The sequence below is a fragment of the Zootoca vivipara genome, chromosome 13, assembly GCF_965207765.1.
Source record: "Zootoca vivipara chromosome 13, rZooViv2.hap1.1, whole genome shotgun sequence".
Lineage (NCBI taxonomy): Eukaryota > Metazoa > Chordata > Lepidosauria > Squamata > Lacertidae > Zootoca > Zootoca vivipara.
In genome coordinates this window covers 27,304,014-27,326,494 of record NC_142596.1, presented here as the reverse complement: position 1 = coordinate 27,326,494, position 22,481 = coordinate 27,304,014, and the positions used below count along the sequence as shown (strand labels likewise).

Sequence of the window (22,481 nt, the reverse complement as noted above, 5' to 3'; positions counted from 1 at the left end):
AAGACCTTCTTTCCAGAAACTTCCATGAACTTTACATGTATATGACTTACAGAACCTTGCACTTGCTCAGTGAGCAGTTATGTGCAGTCATCATTGAAAATGGAGTAGCAATTCAATAGCAGTTCTCTGGTGAGGCTCCAAACACCCCCTCTACACCCTTTTGGGCTTCAGTCCTGCAGAAAGGCTGATTAGAACGAGGATTGAGCAGGCTCATATCCCACTAGACAACCCCAGGGGACTCTCAGGGAGCTTCCAGGCAGGTGTTTACCGAGAGATGGGGGCTCCTCATTCATGTAAGGTCTGTTGTTGTTTTTTGCAGCATCTATATGCATAAAAACCCAAGTCCATAATTCCCTCTGCCACCACTTTAATCTGGATTTACCCTTTAAAAATATATATCAAAAACTGATGTGACAATACTAGAAGAAAAAAAAGAGAAACAGAGAAAAACTGAAAAGGACAGGATCTGCCTATCCCTGTTGGAGGACCATGAATTTGGGAGCAAGGACAGCTGGCCAAAGCCTCACCCTGAGGCACTCAGTACTGGACATTTTGCACTGCCAAAATACATCACTCCCTGTTCCAAAGTATGGCATTCTAATTCTGGACTAAGACCTTAGAGAGTTTAAATCTTGCAAGAGGCTTTTTTTGGAGGAAGAGTCAGGGGAGGCCAGGTGAAGCCAGCCCAGCCCAGTAGAACAGTGTGAAATCGGGGAGGGAAGAGCGAGATAGAGAACAGGTGGCCATTATTGATTCATGAGCATCTTGCTTCCCTCCTTCAAGCAAAACCATGACTATTTTTCTTAACGTTTTTCTGTCATCTTTTAAGAAGGACATCTGGGCTCCCAGAAACAGTTATAGAACATCCTATCTTGCAAATTAATATTAAGTGGCATTCAGGTGTTTTTTTTAAAAAAAGAGAGCAAGTGTTGGTGAAGATTGATCAAAAACATTATGCCCTACATTTTTGGAAAATTCAGAATAGTCTTCTAGATTTTAAAAATAAGAGGAGCAGAGAAGAAAACCTGGCTTCCAATTTAGGAAACAGAGTGCAGCTTTACAATCCCAGACATGACTTTGTTTCCTGCTATACAAATGAGCAAGAGCTCATCGCCACAGACAATTTCTCAGTTTGAGAAGAAGCCAAATCGCTCTCCTCTTACAATCAGAGAAGCTGACTTGGCACAATGGGAGTCTGCAAAGAAATCACAGTGTCCTGACTGTCAAATAACAGTCTGCATTTTTTTGCGTTCAGGAAAACGGATTAAGTGGATCATCTGCTTCCAAGGCTCCGCAAAGCTCTTTTTCTACAAAATGGCAACATCAGGAAAATCTGGGACTCTGCTTTTGGTGAACCAAACAGCAGTAAATAAAGGTGCCTTGGATGGGAGAGTTGGTTGCTCAGCAGCACAGCACCTGCTTTGTATGCAGAAGGAGCCCCTTCAGGTAGGGCTGGGAAGGTCATCTGCCTAAAACCCCAGAGGCTTCTAGGGTCAACAGTACTAAGTTAGATGGACCCAAGTTCTGACTAGGTATAAGGCAGATTCTAATGTTTCCACAATGTCTCAATAAGCAGACACTTTCTATGTCTTTTGAGTGGGGACCCCTTTGCAACATGGCCAAGGATCCTCCACAGCCCCACATCACAATCAGACCCAATGATGTCGGAGGCATTCCACACACACCCTTGCCTTACCTGGTGATTTCCTCTTTCAGGGCCGCAGGGTCGGTAGGGTAGAACTTCACCCGGAAGCACATGGTGAACGGAGGCTGTGCTGCAGGAGAGAACAGCATCATGATTAGCATATCAGCTGGAGAATCAACAACAGTCTCTCTCCCCACCACCACCACCACCACCCATGGCCTGTTAGAAGCCTGTCTGGCCCCTAACTCCGTCTTCCCACACTCAAATTCCAGTGAGCAAATACACTCTTCCTCCTGGTGCAAACTCATCTTTGTAATGACCACTCTAGCAAGTCATTGCAACAACTCTGTACTAAGAAAAAGCGCCTATTTCCTCCTCCCCATCAACCCGCTTTCCTTTTGTGCCATAACTTTTCAACTGCAAGCCAGAGGGCTTAGGGTTTCTTCTCGCTGATATCTGCAAGCCGCTCTGGGAGCTGAAGAGCAGAAAGGAAAAACCTAGGCTGGGAATTGGACACCCAAAAAGATGTCTAATAAGGAAACTGAATGGCTGAAACTAGAGGGAAGCTTATGACGAGGAAATCTTGCCCTTGGACACAGACACAAGTGCACATACAACTCATGGCCACATGTGCAGAAGAAAGAATGAGCCTTCTGTGCAACAAAGTGGTGTTATTAGGAAGAGACAGATTTGTTTGGAGTTTGTGGTTTAAAAAAAACACCAGTACAGGAAAAAGGTCAAGTCGAATAATACATGGTGTGAGAAGTGGGATCAACTAGTTCCTTAGAAGCAAGTGTGGTAGCTCCTAAAGTCCAAAGGTGCATAGAAAATACCAGGAAAGTTTGATTTCCCATGAGGACATCCATGCACAAGGAGAGTCTTAAACCTGGATCAGGCCAATGGCCCATCTAGTCCAGCATCCTGTTCTCACAGTGGCCAAACAGATGCCCATCATGGGAAATCCACAAGCAGGATCCGAGCACAAGGTTTCCCTCCTTTGGTTTTCAGCAACAGGTATTCAGAAGCTTTACTGCCTCCAACTTTGGAGGCACAGCACAGGCATTGCGGCTAGTAGCCACCCAAAGCCCTCTCCTCCAAGAATTGGTCTAATCCAGGCATCCCCAAACTTTGGCCCTCCAGATGTTTTGGACTACAATTCCCATCATCCCTGACCAATGGTGCTGTTAGCTAGGGATCATGGGAGTTGTAGGCCAAAACGTCTGGAGGGCCGCAGTTTGGGGATGCCTAGTCTAATCCTCTTTTAGAGCCATCCAACTAGGTGGCCATCACTGCCTCCTGAGGGAGGGAGTTGCACACATTAACTGTGTGCGGCATAAAGACACACTTCCTTTTATGTGCTTCATGAAGAAGTTATTTCTTTAATCCGCCCCGAATCTTCCTACATTCAGCTTCATTGGATGTCCATGAGTTCTAATCTTATGAGAGGGAGAAAAATATTTCTCTATCTGTTTTATCCATACCATGCCTAACTATAAACTTCTACCATGTTACCTATCATTTGCCTTTTCTCTGCACTAAAATTTTCCAAATGCTGCAAGCTTTCTTTGTAGGGGAGTCACTCCATAAAGCCCTGTCCAGACTAGTGCAGAAGCTTTTTTCCTCGTATCTTATTTTAGTAATTGAACAAAATGTAAATACAACTTGATTGTAATAAAACCTCAAAAACACTTTGCAACAAAAAGACATGCCACCCCAACCCCCTTGGCAGAATCGAAAGCTGCTCCCTCCATCACACCAGGGGCCGCTTCATTGTCTCAGCTCTCTTAAGGAGGCAATACTTACATCGCATTTGCTTCACAACAGACTTTGTGAATTCCAACCAGTGCTGAAATGAAGAAGAAACCAGTTTTCAAAAGGAGGCGAAGCAAAGCACTAGTTACAAAACCTGTGGGAAGGGTCTCATGCAGACAACCAAACTGGATTACAGAGGGTCCTAACCTAGATGGACAAGGGCGAGTTTCAGGGGCAGTCTTACTGGGATGTTGCTGTGTTATTTTAAGGAGGCAGCCTGCAACTTTGATTGGAGGAACGGCCACGGGGAAAAGATGCACAGCTTTGCATGGCTACCTCACTGGATCTCTTGGAAGCTCAGCAGCCTTTGGCTCCCCAGCTACCACCTACAGTAGCAGCAACCATTCCATTAGGCTGCAACAGAAGAAAGGAAGCAGGACCACTCCACTGGCTTTGCTGAGAGACCAGCTGTGTCTGGCTCTTCCTCTCCCTCAACTGTCACTATCAGCAGTTCTTTCATCAGGCTTCCATAGAGGGAGAGAAGGGAAGCAGGGCCACTGTATCAGTTCTGCTTAGAGACCAGCTCATTTTGGCTCCTTCCCCCCCTCCCTGAGCTGTGCCCATCCCAACAGGAACCACTATGAGACTTTTAAAAATCAGTGATTAAGTTTATTGGTTTTTCTCTTCCCTCCTCATCCCATTTTCCTTTCATATCACATCTTTTAGATTGAAAGCCTGAAGGCAGGGTCTGTCTCATTTCTTACTGATCTGCTATTGGGAGCTTTTTTCAATGCAATGTAAAACGCTTTAAATAAATAAGCACACAAACCTTTTCCGCATGGGCCATTTTTTTCCTGTTCGAAATGAGATCCCTTCAACTGTTTTTCCATCCATGAAAGCAAAGATGCAATTATCTTTTTTCCCCACTGCTGCAAAAGCAGCTATGGGGATTTTAAGTAGGAAAATGTCCAGTGGGGAGGGGTGGGGGGTACAGTATGCATTCTCTCTGATCAAATGTGCAGCAATCCCAGGGCTGCTTTTCATTTAAAAAATAGCAAGTTGGGTGACTTGGATGAAAGGTGAGATATAAATGTAATTAATAATATAAACCCTGACAACTAAGTCAAGCAATGGGAAAGGTTCCCTGCAGAGGGGAAAGCAGAGGACCAAACTGGAAAAACCAAAGCCAGCCTCAACGAACCCCCCCCCAACCCCCATGGTCAGGAAGCAGGAGTTGGGGCTATATCCACATTTTGCATTCTCTCTCTGGAGTGAAGGGCTGGCTCACAGTTGAATGGCAGGCAACCAAGAAGCCCCATGCTGCAGAGCAAAGAGGTCAGATTTTGCACCCTGAATAAATTTTGCAAAGCCAGCCAATTTGCATAGAGTGCTTTTGCTTCTGCATAATTTATTTGTTCCGCTTTCGCTGCAGCACCAGGCCTTGCTAACTCCTACTCCAGGTTTTGAAGCTTGACCAAAAGCTGGGCCTGCTGGGGCCTTTTCCGCAGGACTCACCCGTTGCTTGTCGGGGTCCACGTAGCGGATCCCAAAGTAGTCCTTCTCCAGCAAGTTCAGGTGATGGCAAAGGAGGTCGAAGAGGTACTGCCCTTTTGCATCTCTCTGCAAAACAAAGGGAGGACTCTGATCAGAGAGGGAACAATAGCCACCACTGTGACTGTTACCGAATGGCCTGAACACGTACTGCTCATGAACCAGGAAGGGCTCAGTGACAGAGCATCTGCCTTGCATACAGATGGTCCCAGGTTGAGGTTCCGGTTTCCGCCTGCAGGAATGGCGGACCTGTTTTCCATCTCTCTGACCTTCGTAAGGAATTTGGCGGTTGCTAGGGGAGTAAATGGCAACCCCCTACCCTCTCCGGGGGTTACGGAGAGGGGCCGCTGGCCCGCGATGCCCCCAGACCCACTCCGACTGTTTTTGGAGTGGGGGGAGCTTGGGCTGAGCACTTACGAGGGCCAGGACTCCCGGACGCTAATCTGCATGGCGGGGATTTCCATGGTTAAAGAAGATAATTAGGCTTAAATCTATGGACATACTTCAGAAGGAGGGGAAGAAGCGCTGTTTACTGCTGAGAAATTTATGCTGCTGAGGGAGAGGAGTCAAAGATTGTACAGCATCTGGAAGAAGGATTGATGGGGACGGAGCGATAAGGGAAGTGAGTTTTTATTTTTTTTCTTCATATTGTTGCCTCGTACCTTCCCGGACGCGATGTCCTGGCTTGTTTGGAGTGAAAGAGAAGCAAAAGACTGTGTGAGTTGAACTTTATAACTGTTGTTACTGAGCATATTTTTTAAAGATGTGGAGTTGCCGATGAGAAAAGCCCCCCCCTAGTCGGACGGAAGGAGTTCTGGACGCGTTCGGAGGATTTATGAGCTGTGACGCACTTTAAATTGGAGCAGCGACCTGAAGCTAAGTTCAGCTATAGGGCAAGGAGATCCATTAATTTACCAAGAGTTTATGGTTTGATGTTTGGGTCTCCTGCCTGGAAAAGCTGTAAATTCTATAATGATCGTAAATCTTCATGGCTATGAGAGAAATCGAAAGTGATTTGAGCTTTTTAAGATGGCGCTGCTTCGTGCAGCTTCGACGCAACAGGGAGCTCCATTAAGAAGATTTATGGGGAGGCTGGACTGATTAACTCACACAGGAGAAAGAACATCTGTGAAACTTTGTTTGATATTTATCTCAGCAGCTGGGAAACAATCGGATGAAAGTGGAAAACATCTATGTGACTGTAAGGGGAAGATCTGGATTATTATGAACTTGGAGGACGATTTGAACTTTAGAAAAAAGACGGCAGTGGACAGTTGCGAGGAATTCCCAATTTCTTGAAGCATGGGAACCCAAATAAAAAATTCTTTAGATGATTTGGCATAACATTCGGTTTGATTGATATATATATGTGTATAATTTGAAATATTGAATGTGATATAATTGGTTTTAATTGGAAAATTAATAAAAATATTTTTTTAAAAAAAAAAAAACAGATGGTCCCAGGTTTAATCCTCAGCATCTCCAGGTAGAACAGGGAAAAAATCCTGCCTGAAACCCTGGAGAGCCACTGCCAGTCAGTGTAGACGACGCAGAGCTAGGTGGACCAAAGGTCTGACTCAGCATAAGGCAGCTTCCTATGACATATGGAATCACTGATATATCTGGACAAGGGGACAGGATAGCTTGAGTCCCACCCCAGGGCACCTGGGCTTATGAAAGGGACCATGGACCTCCAGCAGCTTTTGCTAAAGCCAGGTTGGAACCCTCTGAGGCACCTTCCCTGGGCTTAACCAGCCATTTCAGACCATTATTTGGCTAGGGACATCTCTCCTGGTAAATCCCACCTTGTGCTGAAGCAACCTCTTGCACATGGGCAGAACGATGTTCTTAACAGATCTGGAGTTGGCGACAGACAACTAATTACACAAATCTATAGAATCAAGGGAGATCAGTGCTTAAACTACAAATGTCAGGTTTACTGTTTTCCAGCAGGCAAAGAAAGGGATAAATGCACTGTTGATGGTGGAGCATTTGACAGCAATGCCAATATATCCAACCTCCAGGCTCTGCAGAATCCTTATCCTTCAAGAAGACCTGCTGGGTGGATAAATGACCTCTTCCATCTCCTTAATTCTACAATACCCACTTTCTCCTCTCCTCCTTTACCCCTCTACTGTCCGCTGTCATGTTTGGCATCTCTCCTCCACCTGCCTCTTGCCCACCGGAGGCAGAGCTCTCCTTCTGGCAGAGACCACATCACTCCTCGTCTCCTCTCCAATGCCAAACACCCAACTAGCACTTAATCCCTGTTAAGAAGGCCAGCAATTGAACAGATTTAGTTGGCACTGTCTACACTTTTTAGACAACAGGGAGCTATTGTGGTGCTCTCCAGATATCGATGGACTACAGCCCCCATAATTTCTGACCAATGGCCCATCTAGTCCAGCATCCTGTTCTCACTGCGGCCGAACAGAGTTCCTGCAGTTTCCACCAACTACTGGTAATATTCAGAAGCGGTTCTGCCTCCAACTGTTAAGAGTAGAACATAACTAGAAGCTATCAATAGTGCTCTCCTCCATGAATGTGTGTCTTTTAAAGCCACCCTAGTTGGTGGTGATCACTGCCTCCTGTGGGAGGGAGTTCCATAGTTTAACTATGAGCAGCATTAAAGAGGATTTTCTTCCAACATTCAGCTTCACTGGATGTCCTAAGTCGTGTTGGGAGAGAGCGATAAACGTGTTTCTCAACCCACTCCCTCCATGCCATGCATCATTTTATAAACTTCTATCATGTTGACTCTTCCTTGTCTTTTCGCTAAACTAGAATCTCCCAAAGGCTGCAACCTTTCTTCATAGGAGATTCGCTCCACCCCCTTGATCATTTTGGCTGCCCTTATCTGAACCTTTCCCAACTCTACAATATCATTAACCTCCCATCAACTCTGTCTAGATGAGAGACATCCCATTTTTATGAGCAACCACGGAAGGTAGGAGGGCAACCCATTGCCAACCCTCTCCCAGGCCCTTGCAGGGCCCCCACAGTGTGGGTGCATCTCCCTGCTGTTGTTGGGGAATCTGGTAGCAGCTCCTTCCTGTTCCTCCCAGCTCCCTTCAGGGCGCCCTCGACAATGTCCCTGCAAGACGGAGAGTGCAGCAGACCGAGATAAAGATTGAGTTTAATTTCAAGCTCTGTTAGGAATATTCACTGTTGCCCGAAGGAAGGAAGGAGAAATGAAAGGAGGAAGATCAGCTGGGGAAGAGGAAGCCTTGTCAAGAGGCCACCGATACTAAGTGTGGCACTTCACAGTTCACACACGTTCAGAGCTGCCTGTTTAGCGCTCTCTCTCTCTCTGCGCGCGCACACACACACACACACACAGCAATACCCCCCTCCCTTTTGAACTCACGAGTTCAGGTTCCTGGTATTTAGAATTATCTTACGGTAAAGGAAGCCCAAATTTACAACCAACCTTTTAGCACAGGGAAAGGAAGAAAAACCTTTTCCAACATGAGGGCCACATTCCCTTCCAGGCAATCTTCTGGGGACCACATACCAGAGGCAAAAACCTGGGACCACATACCAGAGGCAAAAAACAGACAGAGAAATGCACAAAAATGTTGCCTTTGGCCCGTCATAAGAACATAAGAAGAGCTCCGATGGATCAGGCCAATGGCCCTTCTAGTCTGCCTCAGTTTCTAACTTATGGAGAATTGCAGCCCTGAGCCTACCTTGTTGGCTCCCTCCATCCTGTGCCCACCTGCCATCCAGGAAATCCTGTATTTTCCAAGCAATTTATGGTGTTCTATTAAATCAGTCCAGTGATTCACAGCCAAGTTAAAATGCCATCCTATGCACACCCAGGGGAGTTGGGTGCATTCGACAACCAACATTTCTCTGCAGCAGCTAACTCCAAACAAAATCCTCTCTGGAAACCTGTTTGGGATACTTCTGAGCGCTTTGTGCCATGAAAGCGCCAAATGCCCTTTCAAAGAGGCCAGGAGAAGACAGAAAATACAGCTTGCGTCTGCAGCCAGTGGACTGATTAATTGTGCTAATTGATTGATTAATGCACTTGGCCTGACTTCCTTTTGGTTCAGCGTCTAGCAAGATCCTCAAGCCGGAATCCTCCCCACGATTCCTCTACACACATGCAGCAAAGTGCTGTCTTAATGCAAGCCAGGATCTCCAGAAATCATGCCCCTCCACCTGTCTTCTCTTAGTGCTTATAAAAGCAAAAGGGCCCTGGTTGGCTGCTGTGACCCAAGACAGAATGTGGGGCTCATCTCGCGGGACACGTGGCTGCTGACCTGATAAGAGACCTAATCCTGCTTCTTTCACACAGCACATGCTGGGATGGGGAAGTGTTGGCTGGCTTGGTGGCATCAGTGCCTCCCCTCCTTCTTGCACATGGACTGAGCAACTGGGCTTCAAGTGATCAAACAGCCTCCAGCCATGGTGAGTTGTGCCATGTGACTTGGAGCCCCCCCCCCCGGTGGCTTGGGCCACTAGCTGCTTTTCCGGGGTCTCTGCCGCTAAATGTCACTGCATCTGGAATCAACAACAAGCCCTGCCTGGATTCCGGCTGCCGTGCAATGACAAGCTTGATTCCGCTACGTTCCCATTTTGCTCACTGAGAGAGGTGACCTTTTGCAAACAACTCTCCAAGCTTCACAAAGGCCACCACGACTGCAAGAAGAAGCATGGTGGTATGGAGCCTGGCTGAGGGCTAGCTAGACCTCTGGGCCAGGCTAGCTTCCTCTAGCCGATGCTCAGGGCCAAAATGTGCTCAACAAAACACAGACATGCACACAGCACCTGCACTCTTGGAGCTGTCAAAGCTGCAGCCCCCTAAAAACCAGCAAAATGTGTCCTTAGCAAAATCAAAGGTAAGCTGCAGCTGCCTCAGGAGGACAGGAGAGGAGGCTGCTCCTTGGCTGCAAGAATTTGATCATCAGGGACTTGGCCTCTGCCCTGCTTCCCACCCGCAGGCATCACACAGCCCCAGGCAAATGCTCTCCTTCACTGCTCCAGCCTTTGCCTTCAAAGACAAGATTGTTATCCAGCACTCAGCAGCATTGACAGGAGTCAAACGCAGCAAAGCAGGGGGTGGGGATATCAGTAGCCCTCTAGATAGCCTCAACACCCCCCAGGCCTCAGCCAGCAGGGCACACCAGAAGGTGCCAGGTTCCCTGTCCCTTGATGCATGGACCTGCCTCTCCACTGTTGCTCTGATCATTTGCTGCAGAGAAAGAGAAGCAATTATGAGAAAGAAAAGGAGACATTTTAAAGTTCAAGCATCTCGTTCCTTTAAGCCACTAATAATATCCAGCTGAACCAATATCCTAGAATCAAAGGGCTAGCCTTGTATTTGAAAACCCATCAAGACTTGAAACAAGGGTACCTAAAAGATGGCTGGTTTCCCAATCTACTCAGGTGCCCCCCTTTCAAAGGGGGCTTATCTGCGGTGGCCTCATTTGTGGGACCCTTTCCCCAAGGAAGGGGCTTAGGGTCCCTTCCAACTCAACTATTCTTTGCAAGCTGACCTGGAAGTGTCTTTGAAGAGGAAGGCAGAGTTCTGCTGGAAAAAGGGGCCACAAGGGCTCGCCTCTTTCCACAGAACCACATTTTTGAGATTTTCCAGTCACTTAGCCGGCACCTCGTCAAGGTTTACTTTATTTAGAGGTTATTTTGAGATATTCATGTCTTTTCTATATTGTAGTTTCTTTTGGGAAATTTAAACCTACTGTATTATGTTTCTTTGAGTAATCATTAGTTGAGTTTTAGTATTATTCACCTTATCAATACCTCGTTTCAGGTATTTAACACGGCATAGTTTTGTTTTTGCGCTGTCTCACTCCTTGCAGCATCGCTGGAACCAGTGTGCTGTTGTCAAAGCAGCCTCTCCCCCCGTCCTGCCCCCGTCTCTCACACACGGACATCTCTGTTTATGTACATCAATCCCTTCATTGAAAACTGTCTGATGGTTTGGTTCAAGAGGCTTTGTTAGAACAAGACACCCATTTTCTTTTTTGACACATGATGTGGAACCTTGGGGTTGTTGGATCAATCAAAGATTAAGCTGTGAATCTCCACCTTGCCTCTACTTACCCCCCTTCACGGATGAGCAGCCCCTAATGGGCACCACACACTTTTACAATGGCACCTTACGCCACGTGCGATGTGGCTGTGCGTTATCACGGAGGCAATGCAGCAGGCATCCTGCCAGAGATCACAAAGACAGCCTTCCGAAGCACATGCTGAAACTTAGCAAGGGCTGCTTAATGCTGCTACACAAATGTTGGGTGCGGCTGCATGTGGAATATGGTGCACAGTTCTGGTCGCCCCAGGATATTGCAGAGATGGGAAAGGCTTTAAGAGTAATTAAAACGATCAAGGGGATGGAATGACTCCCCTATGAAGAAAAGTTGCAGCTTTTAGGATTTTTTTTTAGTTTAGAGAAAAGGCATGTAAGAGGTGACATTTATAGAAGTTTGATGATGATGATGATGATCAGTGCCTTTTTTCCCTTGGGGGTACTCAAGGGTACACAGTACTGGCACTTTTTTTTCCTAGAAGAAAAGCACCGATAATAATGTTATTTGTACCCCACCCAACCTAAAAAGGTAAAGGACCCCTGACAGTTAAGTCCAGTTGCAGACGACTCTGAGGTTGCAGCGCTCATCTCGCTTTACTGGCCGAGGGAACCGGCGTTTGTCTGCAGACAGTTTTTCTGGGTCGTGGCCAGCATGACTAAGCCGCTTCTGGCGAACCAGAGCAGCGCACGGAAACGCCCATTACCTTCCCGCCGAAGCGGTACCTATTTATCTACTTGCACTTTGACGTGCTTTCGAACTGCTAGGTTGGCAGGAGCTGGGACCGAGCAATGGGAGCTCACCCCGTCGCGGGGATTCAAACCACCAACCTTCTGATCGGCAAGCCCTAGGCTCAGTGGTTTAGACCATATGGCTCTAAAAGAGAATTGAACAAATACATGGAGGAGAGGGCAATCAATGCCTTTATTTATTTATTTATTTATTTAATAAATAAATAAAATGGCATCACCGCCCGATTGTAAAATCAAACAAACCTCACAATAGCATAAAAAAATAAAACTACTTAAAACATTCAAAAAGAATTAAAACACGCATCCACATTCTACATATCTGGATAGGCATGTTTATAAAGAAATATGTTTTTAGCAGGTGGCAACAAGAGTATAGCAGAAGCATTTGCCTGATGTCAATAGGCAGGGAGTTCCGAAGTGTTAAGTACTTCCCTATGAAAATATTGATTTATTACAAATGCAGAATGGGTACCATGTGGCACCTGTAACAGAGCCAGTTCCACATGAATGGCAGAGATGTATAAGATTATGAACAGTGTGGAGGAAATAGATGGTATTATGAGGGGTCACCTACTGTAGCAATGGAGCAGACATGCTCAGGAGGTGATGGCGTTTTCTTCACTGGGAATATTTAAGCAGAGATTTGACAGCATCTGTCAAGGATGCTGTAGTAGTTCCATCCTGAGCAAGGAGGGTGGACAGGATCCTCCAGGATCCCTTGGGACATTGTTTTTTATCTTGCCATGACAAATGGTAGCGTTTCCCATTATTTCCGCATGCAGACAGCAAGATCCCCGGAAGTGGAGGAAAATCAAACGTTTGCACCTTCTTGAAAATTTGATCTAAACTTATAATGAAGAACTTTATGCTTCGTTCAATAGAGAACTCTCTCTCTCTCTCTCTCTCTCTCTCTCTCTCTCTCTCTCTCTCTCTCTCTCTCTCTGCTTGGGCAGCCATGCAAAGCCTGAAAGCTGGATTCTTCTGATATTGTTGCAGCAACTTTAAATAGTATTTTACTGTAGTGACAGCAAATGCTGCTAATAACCCAGGAAGGCACCAGAGGCAGCAGGATTTCCACTTGAAACAGACACTAGCAGGCAGCAGCCCGTACTCTCTTCTCCAACCTGCTTCAATGTTTCTTAAAAGGATTTGCAGGGGGAAGATGCTCGGAGTTCATCCTGATGCCTGCAAGATGTTTTCCATTTCAATTTCAACAGAGAAAACATCACAGAAAACAAGTCAAACCGCATCCTGCTGAATTGCAGAGAAATGAGGTTCCAGTGTCAAAAAGCAAACATTGATATGCATAAAATTGTTTCCTCTTTGATCTCCCTAACTTGAATTAAACAGGTTTTAAATTAATCATTAAGAATGTGTCCTCAAAGGAATTCTCTGCATTCTTATGAAAGATCCAGATTAGGAGGTTTCTGGGATTGCTATTTTTCATTTTACAGAAATGAGATTTTCATCTGTCTTAGTTGTTTGGTTGCTCTCTTAACTTGAGTGCTAAGTTCTTTGCAGTTTGGAAACGGGGCTTGGAAAAAAGGAAGGCGTTTGCTTTCCCATTGCTATGTCAGTTCAAAAGCGGCTCAATAAGCACCACCAGTCTTTCAGAAATCCCTGACGCAACGTTTCCACATAAATTGTCAGCGGGGACCAAGCAGGCAAACTCATTCCAGAGCACTGATGCTGCTTCTGGGCACCAACTGGGGGTAAGGGGTGGTCTCCATCCATTTGCACCCTTTGCTGTTGCACCTGAGCACCAGGGGCTGGCTCAGCAGCAGAGCGAACCAAGAGGGTTATTGAAATTGGGTATTTCTCTGCATTGCATCCATTTCCAAAACCTTTCATTTGCAAATGCTCCATGGCAGTGCAAAATGCAGGTGTTTTCAATCATTTGCAACTTCCCCCTTTGCAAACAGACTGTTACTATTTGCGTTTCAAATCACCTTCCTCTACATATTCCTGAGATTATTTTTTTATCATTTTGCGTTGGCACAATAAAAGCAAACCACTCTGCCTGCTTCTGATCTCCCATCCTTGGGGAATAATGCAGGAGCAACTCTTGACTGAACACTGGATAATAGACACGTCTCACTAGGAACACCAGCCTGTGCGTGCAAATGCGCACAGATTGCCTGCATGGATCAGAGAGGAGCTTGACCCTGTGGGTTTCATTTTATTGACAACCAGCTCCAAGGGAGCAGCTGCTCTAAGATAATCATCTGGAAAGAGCAGCTCACTTCAGAGACTGCTGTTTCCAAAAAGCCCATCCTTGCGACAATGGGGATATTTCTTGCAACTGGGAGGCTGGCAAGGCCTCGGGCGGGAATGGGGAACCTGCTTCAACTCTAAAGCCACATTCCCTCATGGATAGACGTCCGGAGGTGTGCGAGTGTGGCGCATGGGCAGGTAGATCAATGAATGAAGTGACTGCTACCTTTGTACAATTGGCTTTGCAAAGCTCAGAGGTACCTACATGTACTCAGACAACGCTTTCTCTGTCTACCCAGGCAAACACCACCACCACCACAACAACAACAAAACATTTATACCCCGCCCTGCTGTGTGGGTTTCCCCAGTCACTCTGGGTGGCTTACAATACAGATAAACACACAGTAAAACGTCAAACATTTCATTGCATCATAGAGTTGGAAGAGACCACAAGGGCCACCCAGTCCAACCCCCTGCCAAGCAGGAAACACCATCAAAGCATTCTTGACAGATGGCTGTCAATTTAAAACTTCCTGATACAGGGCGGCCTTCTAAAAGTTCTGTAGTTCTTTACCTCCTTGACATCTGATGGGAGGCTGTTCCACAGTGAGGGCAGCACTGCCAAAAAGGCTTATCGCAGTTAGGGAACCACCAGAAGGCCCTTGGAGGTGAACCTCAATGCTTTTCAGCTTCTTATTTCTTGTCATTTGAATCCCTTGGTTCGGATCCTACCCTCTGGAGCGGGGGAGTTATCTTTTGCTTCCCTTTTTAGGATATGCTGGGTACAATCTTCACTGCACAGGTTTTCAGGCAAGGAAGAAGGCATTAATATTCCTAACTGCAACTCAATTGTTCTTTAGATATAAAAGAGAAATTAATGAGATTCTGGCTGGTGTCACAGTGGTATTTATGTAATTACTTTTGATAATGCCGCCAGCTTCAGGCAGTTGGGGATGAGATCTCCTAACCAGCCCTCTGCAAGCAAATGACACCATCCAGCCCAGGCAATTGGGAGGCTCTGTTAGTCACCAAGCCATTCTGCCAAGGTGATAGTTGGTTAAACCACCGGCAAGATCCCCGCCCACACAAATACCATTCTTCCCCCTTCAATTTTGCCAAATTGGTTTGTTCCATCACAGCAGCAGCGACCTGGCTCATTCATTGCTGTGTGTTAAATGACTGAAGAGGACATGACGAGGCGCAGGTGAGGGCAAAGCGAGCCCAGCTGACGGCACCACCTTCCAGGCTGAAAGAATCAGCCTTGCCAGTCCTTGGAGCCACAAGCAACGTGACTGGGACTGGGTAGACAGCTCAGTTAGTAGAGCATGAGACTTAAATCTCAGGGCTGTGGGTTCGAGCCTCACATTGGGCAAAAGTTTCCTGCATTGCAGGAGGATGGACTCGATGACCCATGTGGTCCCTTTCAACTCTACAATTCTATGATACCGTACCAAATCTGTTTTTTGGAGGCAGCAATACTGGATACCAGTTGCTGGAAACCACAGGAAAGGAGAGGGTTCTCGTGCTTGAAACCTTGCTTGTGGGATTCCCACAGACATCTGGTTGACCACTGAGAGAGCAAGATGCTGGACAAGATGAGCCATTGGCCTGATCCAGCAGCTGCTTCTTATGTTGATGCTGTTTTTGAGGGTTACAGAGCAAAGGCTGTGGAGTTATTCATGGGTGGTTTGCAGGAGCCTCTCCCATTCTGGTACCCTCCAGATGCATTGCCCTCAGGTCCTGCACGTGGGCTTCTTATCTTAAGGAGGTTTGCTATGACAGCAGAACCTCCATGCCCAGAGACAGTCTACCTCTTAATACCATAAGATGGAAAAACTGCTGTTGGAGAGCTGCTGTTGCTTGTGGGCTTCCCATTGCAGTATCTGGTTTGCCACTGTGAGAACAGGAAGCAGAACTATGTAGATGGGCTGCTTTCGGCCTCATCCAGCAGCTTCAGGGCGCTTCTTACATCATCACTATTCTTGCTATGCTTACAGATCTGCTCAGAAAGTCAAGGGAGGGAAGGGTGCAAAGTTTCTTGAATCTTTAATCTCAACTTTTAAGTGGTGATCTTGACATATTTGAGGCAAATACATTTTGAGGCTAATTCCTTTTTCCTCTCTAATCCTCCTTCCTGTTAACTGACATTTTAATCTCTCCCTTCAAGGCTCATTATGGGAGGTCTTTTTTCTCCATATGTTTATATAAGCCCGCAGGAAGAGAACTTACTTAAGAGAAATGAGCTTCAAGTGCTTCTTGGTTTCTTAAGCCCCAAATTAGAGTCTTTATCTCTTTAAATTTTAAATCGTGGACTGGATTTCAAAAGCCTTTCATCTGCCTTCACCCTCTCACCAGGTGCTCTCAGTGTGGGACAGATTCCCATTTCCAACTTTTCTCTTGCTCATTTGGGCAAATGTCAATATGCTGAAAACCCTTCACTTTGTTCTTGGACTCTTCTTCATCACCCCCCTCAAAAATAATAATTCTGGGAGTTGTAGTTTGGTAAAGGTGCTTAACATTGTTAGGAGACCTCTGTTCCCCTTCCAGAGCTACAATTCCCAGAGTTCCCTAGGAAGAGGGATTGATTGTTAAACTGCTAGTCTCCTAGCAACTCCCTGCACCCTTAATAAGCTACAGCTCCCATAATTCTTTGGGGGAAGCCATGACTGTTTAAAGTGGTGTCATAGTGATATTAGGACAGGTAAATTTGTTTTTGTATGTGACATTGGCTTTCAGGATGTTCTTTGCCCAGAGGTGGAAAGAGGACACTGTCCCAACAAAGGAAGAAAAGCAAGTAAAGTTAATGGACTATGCAGAAATGGCAAAATTTACGGGAAGATTAAGAAATCAAGATAAAAGAACTTTCAACAAAGAATGGGGGAGACATGTGGATTATTAAAAAATGTATTGTAAACATTTCAATACATTAGCAGGATTAATTTAAAATCTAGCGTTTAAAATGTGACTTTGGAAGAAATTACAAAGAGTAATAAACAAAAGGTGCTAAGGAAGAGAGACCCTTTTGCAAATGTTTGTATAGGGAACCAAGGAAGGGGAGGAGGGAAGTCTAAACAACTATGTATGCAATTGTATTTGATGGTTATTGCTGTCAATTTGAAAAACCAAAAAATAAAATTGATTTAAAAAGTAATTAAAAATAAAGTGGTGCTTTAAATGTAGGGTGTGAATATGGTGTTAGTCTAAGGCAGGCATCCCCAAACTTGGCCGTCCAGCTATTTTGGGACTACAACTCTCATCATCCCTAGCTAACAGGACCAGTGGTCAGGGATGATGGGACTTGTAGTCCCAAAACATCTGGAGGGCCGCAGTTTGGGGATGCCTGGTCTAAGGCAACCCCCTGTGTTCCAGTTAATAAGAACTAAGAAGATCCCTGCTGGATCCGGCCCATGGTCCATCTAGTCCAGCCTCTTGTCCTCGCAGTGGCTGACCAGATACCCCAATGGGAAAAGCTCAAGCAGGATTCAACCACGAGACCCCTCTTTCTTCCTTGGTTTCCAGCAACTGGTATTCAGAAGTATTGCTTCTTCCAACTGGGGTGGCAGAGCACAGCCATCATGGCTAATGGCCATCAGTGGCCCTCTCCTCCTCCATGAATCTATCCAATCCTCTTTTAAGGCCATCCAAGTTGGTGGCCTCCTATGGGAGCGAGTTCTAGAGTTTAACATTTCACACTGAATGAAGAGGCAGTCCAGGTCTCCTTCCTTCTCTGCCCCCAAAGCCATCAGAGTTGGAGGAAAAAAACCCTCACCAGCTTGTACTATGGCACTTCCTCCAAAACAAAGGAGAAACCCAGGAGCGTTGACCTCATTTGCCCCCAAGCCCAGGGTGCGTCAATCCCTCTGCCGCCATGGCCATCTGTTTCCTGCTCCTCCGTGGCTCCCAATTAAGGACACGCCGGAGACACGTTTGTGCCGCCAGAACAAGCCACTTTGCACCATTCAAATATTCATAATGAACGGGGCGCAGAGGAATTATTCAGAATGCATTTTTTAAAAACAAAACAAAATTGCACTCGGCAGAAGCCACAGGAGCCTCCAGGCAGCCTCCTGCGGAACAAGCGAGGCAACGGAGGATGTGTCAGGAAAGCAGAGTTCCTGCCATGAAGGACTTTAATAAGGAACCCGCCGGTGCTGTGGAAAGAGATGCTCCTTCCACCCCCTGGTATTAGTGTCCCATTACCCACACTTGGGTTATTTGTCTGGATAAGGCAGCCCTGCTGTGCTGGGGATTGGCATCACCGCAGGCCACTGCAAGGTCTGGCATCTGAAGGGTTATGAGAAGAGGAAGGAGCGGAAGCAGCTCAGAGAAAATCCAAATTCCCATTTAGATCCTTCGCTCTCTTGGTTGCAAGAAGGAAGCACAGGTTGCCGCGATCCCATTATTACAGAAAATTGAGTTATTAATACATGCAGTCAAACCTAATAGCCAAGGAGTGGAAATCTGCCTCCCCAGCGACATCTCCAAACCAGAGGCTGCCTCGTTTTTAAAAACAATTATCTAGAAAAGGGATGTCGCTTTCTTTCCTCACCATGTTAATTAAACGGTGCGGCAAGACTGACCTCCCTCCACTTACAAGGAGTCAGATCTAAAGGCCTTCAGGTGTCCTGCTCGCTTTCTGCAAAAAAAAATCATCATTCGGGGATTTCATGCCAAACCTTCTCCATCAAAACAGGACATGGGGGCTAAATCAGGGCTGTCACATATGAACACGCAGCTTCAGGTCTTGAGTGAAGGAAGTGCAATCCCAACACACAAGCAGGGAAAATGAACATTTCTGAAAAATCTGACTGCTAGCAGAGAAACAACTGAATTGAACTTCAGGTGCCCCGGTGAGATTCTGTCTCGTTCTTGGTTAATTTCACAGAGTCCCTCCGAGGTTGAGACTGTCACATTTGAAGCATTGCGCGAGGAGCTCTATCAGACATATAAATATAACACCTGCCTATCATAACTACCTAAGGAAAGGCTGCTGGGATCAGGCCAATGGCCCATCTATTCCAGTATCCTGTTCTCACAGTGGCCAACCAAATGCCCCAATAGGAAACCCACAAGCAGGATTTGACCACAAGCACTCTCCCCTCCTGCGGCTTCCAGTCACTGGCATTTCAAAGCATTGCTGCCTCCAACTGTGGAGGCAGAGCATAGCCATTGTGGTTAGTGGCAATTGATAGCCCTCCACTCCATGAAGTTGATGCTAGTTCAACTATAGCCTAGGAAATTTATGAACATGGTGGTTTAGAACTGATGTATTCAATCACCATTACTCTTTTCCTATTGCAGACATCTATGGCTGGGGCAAGATCCAAACTAGGCACTTCTTGCTTTGAAGTCCACAAATGCCTCTCCTTTGAAGTCTCTCATTTTTTGCCTGGAGTAGAGAAGAAGAGTACAGGGTGACTCTCTGATTAGCATCTGCATAGCCTGTGTCTTGGCATAAATCCACTTGCAACCACTGCAAACACTAAAGGGAATACCTATGAGCTGGTGTCCTTGGCGTTGTCACGACAATAAATTTTCTAGAGTTGTCTGTATGATTCAACAGAGCGATTGTCTGATGAACACAAGACCCACGGAATACTCAGGTAATACAAAACCCATTCCACGGCTCATTCACCTCACCAGTTATTGTGGCAGCTATTATTTATCTATTATTATTTTGATTTCTTCATCAGAGAAATGTTGGAGGGTATGGAATCACAGCTACGACATTTCCCACAACAAAGTCTTCTCAGAACAGCTCACAATCATGGAATCCTAATGTTTAATCAAAATCCCTTTTCATGCAATTCGCCCCTGCTGTTCTGTGTCCTGCCTTCTGGAGCAACAGAAATGAGGTCCATCACCTTAGTGAGAGTCCTCCTAAATGTGATGACTATTTTGCCTCCTCATCTCAAAATGCCCAACTTCTCCTGCCACCTTTCCTCCTAGCATTTGACCCTTCAGGCTCCACACCATCTTGGATGCTCTCCCCTTTGGAAACATCCCAGGGCACCAATATCCTTAAAGAGGAATGCCTAGAAGTGGACCCAGCGCATCAGGTGAAGTCTGACCAAAGCAGAACACAATGAGACCATGACTTCTTACCTTCTGGATAGTATACTTCTTGTTGAATCACACTAGCTCTTTGTTGCAGCTGTACCACACAGCTGTCTCACATTCAATTTGTTGTCTACTAAAACCCCAGATCTTTTCCCATTTTTAAAAATCACGGAAGGTGCCACCTACCAGATGTATTTGTGCATCTGATCTTGCCTCGCAAAAAGGAGGATTTACATTTATATTGGTTGAAATCCATTTGGTTGGCTTTGGCACAGTTCCCCCATCCTGTTGTTTGTTAAGGGTGCTGGTAATTGCAACTCTGTGAGCTCCCTCTCAGGTTTCTTTGGGAAAAGCCATGTGCTCTAAATGTGTGTGATAGCACATGGTCGCTGCCTAAAGTCAAGCTAATTTGGTCTCAATAGGAATGAGACAGAAAATCTGAGTTCCAGCTGAAAGGATGCGTGCTGAGGTTAAGCTAAGCATGCCTCTCTCTCGGGTCTGGGCAAAAAATAGTAAATCAGCTCGCTTAAGTTAAAAAGTTAACCATAAAACTGTAGATTTTGGAAGGGACCCTAAGGGTCTTCTAGTCCAACCTCCTGCAGTGCAGGAATCGCAGCTTAAAGATTCCCTTGAGATGTCCAATTGACCTCTATTTAAAAGCCTCCAAGGAAGGCAAGTACTCCAGCTTCTAAAATAGTCTGTTCTACTGTCAAGCAGCTCTTACCGTCAGATAGGCCTTTCTAATCAAAATAACACAGTCTTTGCTTCCATGGCTCCCAAACAAGCCTCATCCTTCACATTTCACAAGCATGGCCAAAACTTTGTACCTTTGCGTACACAGCCTTGCACTTTTCCAATGCCAGCATGGAGCAGGAGCAGAGAAGTGCCTTGGGCTGGATGTTTGCTGTCCTCCCTGGACTGCACAGCCTCATAAAATAATGACTCTCCTAATAAGGTGCATTTGCTGCGGCGATAAGTGGAGCCAGACGTCTTGCTTGCAACTCCTGACTGGTGAGGACAATAAGCTCTGATCAGCATAGTCCTATTTTTTTCCTGCATAATCTTCCAAAGCTGCTTATGGGAAGATTTCTGCTTTTTTGCTCCACTTCCAGACACAGCCTCCTCCCCCTCTCCCCTCCCTGCCTCAATTAACATGTTTCAAATTTTAAAATCTTGGCTCTTGGAATTGGAGAGGCAGCAACAGCGCAGCTCCCCACCACCCTGATGTAGGAAGGAGGTGTGTGTGTGTCTCTTTCCCAACAGCAACAGGAGCAACCCTCAAAATGCATTATTTTAGCAGTTGCCATTTTACCATGGCCCATGATGGGTGAATCCGAAGCCGTCACATCTCATTGCAGGGGGCTGGACTAGTTGACCCTCGGGATCCCTTCCAACTCTACAGAGTTCTATGATTCAATGGTGATAAAAGGATTTTTATAGCACTGGGAAACAGCTCCTTTGAGCTGAAGAAGAATCAAGGTGGGCTGGATTCTGACACCCCCCCCACACACACCTCCAGTGGGCCAGGTTTGAAAGGTGGATGGGGCTGTACACCTGTCAATCACCTGACACCACAATGACCACAAGTGGCCCATTTTTGCCTGGGCAGATTGAGATCAAGCATGGTGCTTTGCAGGCATCTCCAATCAGCTGGTGGTCAGTGCTTGTAAAGCCCCTTTCAACCCAGCCGCCTCTCTATAAGCCCCACACCTGCCCCATGCACAGCACCAAATATAGGGCAGGTGGGTGTATCTTGCCAAAGGGAAACGAAGTGATGTGGCCACCATCCTTACAGAGATGCAACTTTCCTCTTTTTAAAAGCTGGCACCAGAGGGCTTTAGAAACTTGTCCACAGCTGGAGAGCTAACAGGTGGGTTTTTTTAAAAATCCTAATACTTCAAAAAGGCCAGCCTTTCTCTTTTGCTGGCCTTTACACCCTCTGTTTCTGCTTGCAGGGTGTTCTGCTTCTTAGGGTTCCTGAAGCTGTGATTAGATGTGATCCCTGCATGGCAGGGGGGTTGGACTAGATGACTCCCTTATATCCTTTCTAACCCTAGAATTCTTTTATTCTTTATTGTGGACCGTTCCTCACTGCACCAGCCACAAATTGAGCTGCTGTCATGCAGGGCAGGGGGTGGTACTGGGAGGCCCTCCTCCGTCCTCCTTAGCTGTTTACCAAGGATCATTTCTGCATGGAAGAATTTCAACCACATACTTTTCGTTTGTGCAAATACATCTCTCCCAAGTACCACAATGCACACACCTGCCTTGTCTTGTGGAAAGGGCACATGGATGTATATGGTGTAACAGCCTGGTGCCTTCCAGATGTTTGGGACTACAAATCCCACCAGTCCCAACCAGCAGAGCTGAACGATGCTGAGGCTGATGGGAGTTGTAGTCCAAAGCATCTGGAGGGAACCAGCCTGAGGAAGACCCAGCCCACAACTGAACAGA

The 22,481-nt window shown here is 46.2% G+C and overlaps 1 protein-coding gene across 3 annotated transcripts in view; it reads right to left on the bottom strand.

Annotated features, from left to right (window-relative positions):
* FRMD5 (FERM domain containing 5) overlaps positions 1–22,481 on the bottom strand; it is a 138,777-nt gene that overhangs the window by 21,156 nt on the left and 95,140 nt on the right. For all 3 annotated transcript variants that reach the window (XM_035131945.3, XM_035131943.3, XM_035131944.3), the window contains exons 2-4: positions 4,913–5,017; positions 3,449–3,491; positions 1,697–1,775 (exon numbers count right to left, since the gene is read on the bottom strand). In XM_035131945.3, the coding sequence (XP_034987836.1) occupies positions 1,697–1,775; positions 3,449–3,491; positions 4,913–5,017 (227 nt within the window). The remainder of the gene's footprint in view (positions 1–1,696; positions 1,776–3,448; positions 3,492–4,912; positions 5,018–22,481) is intronic.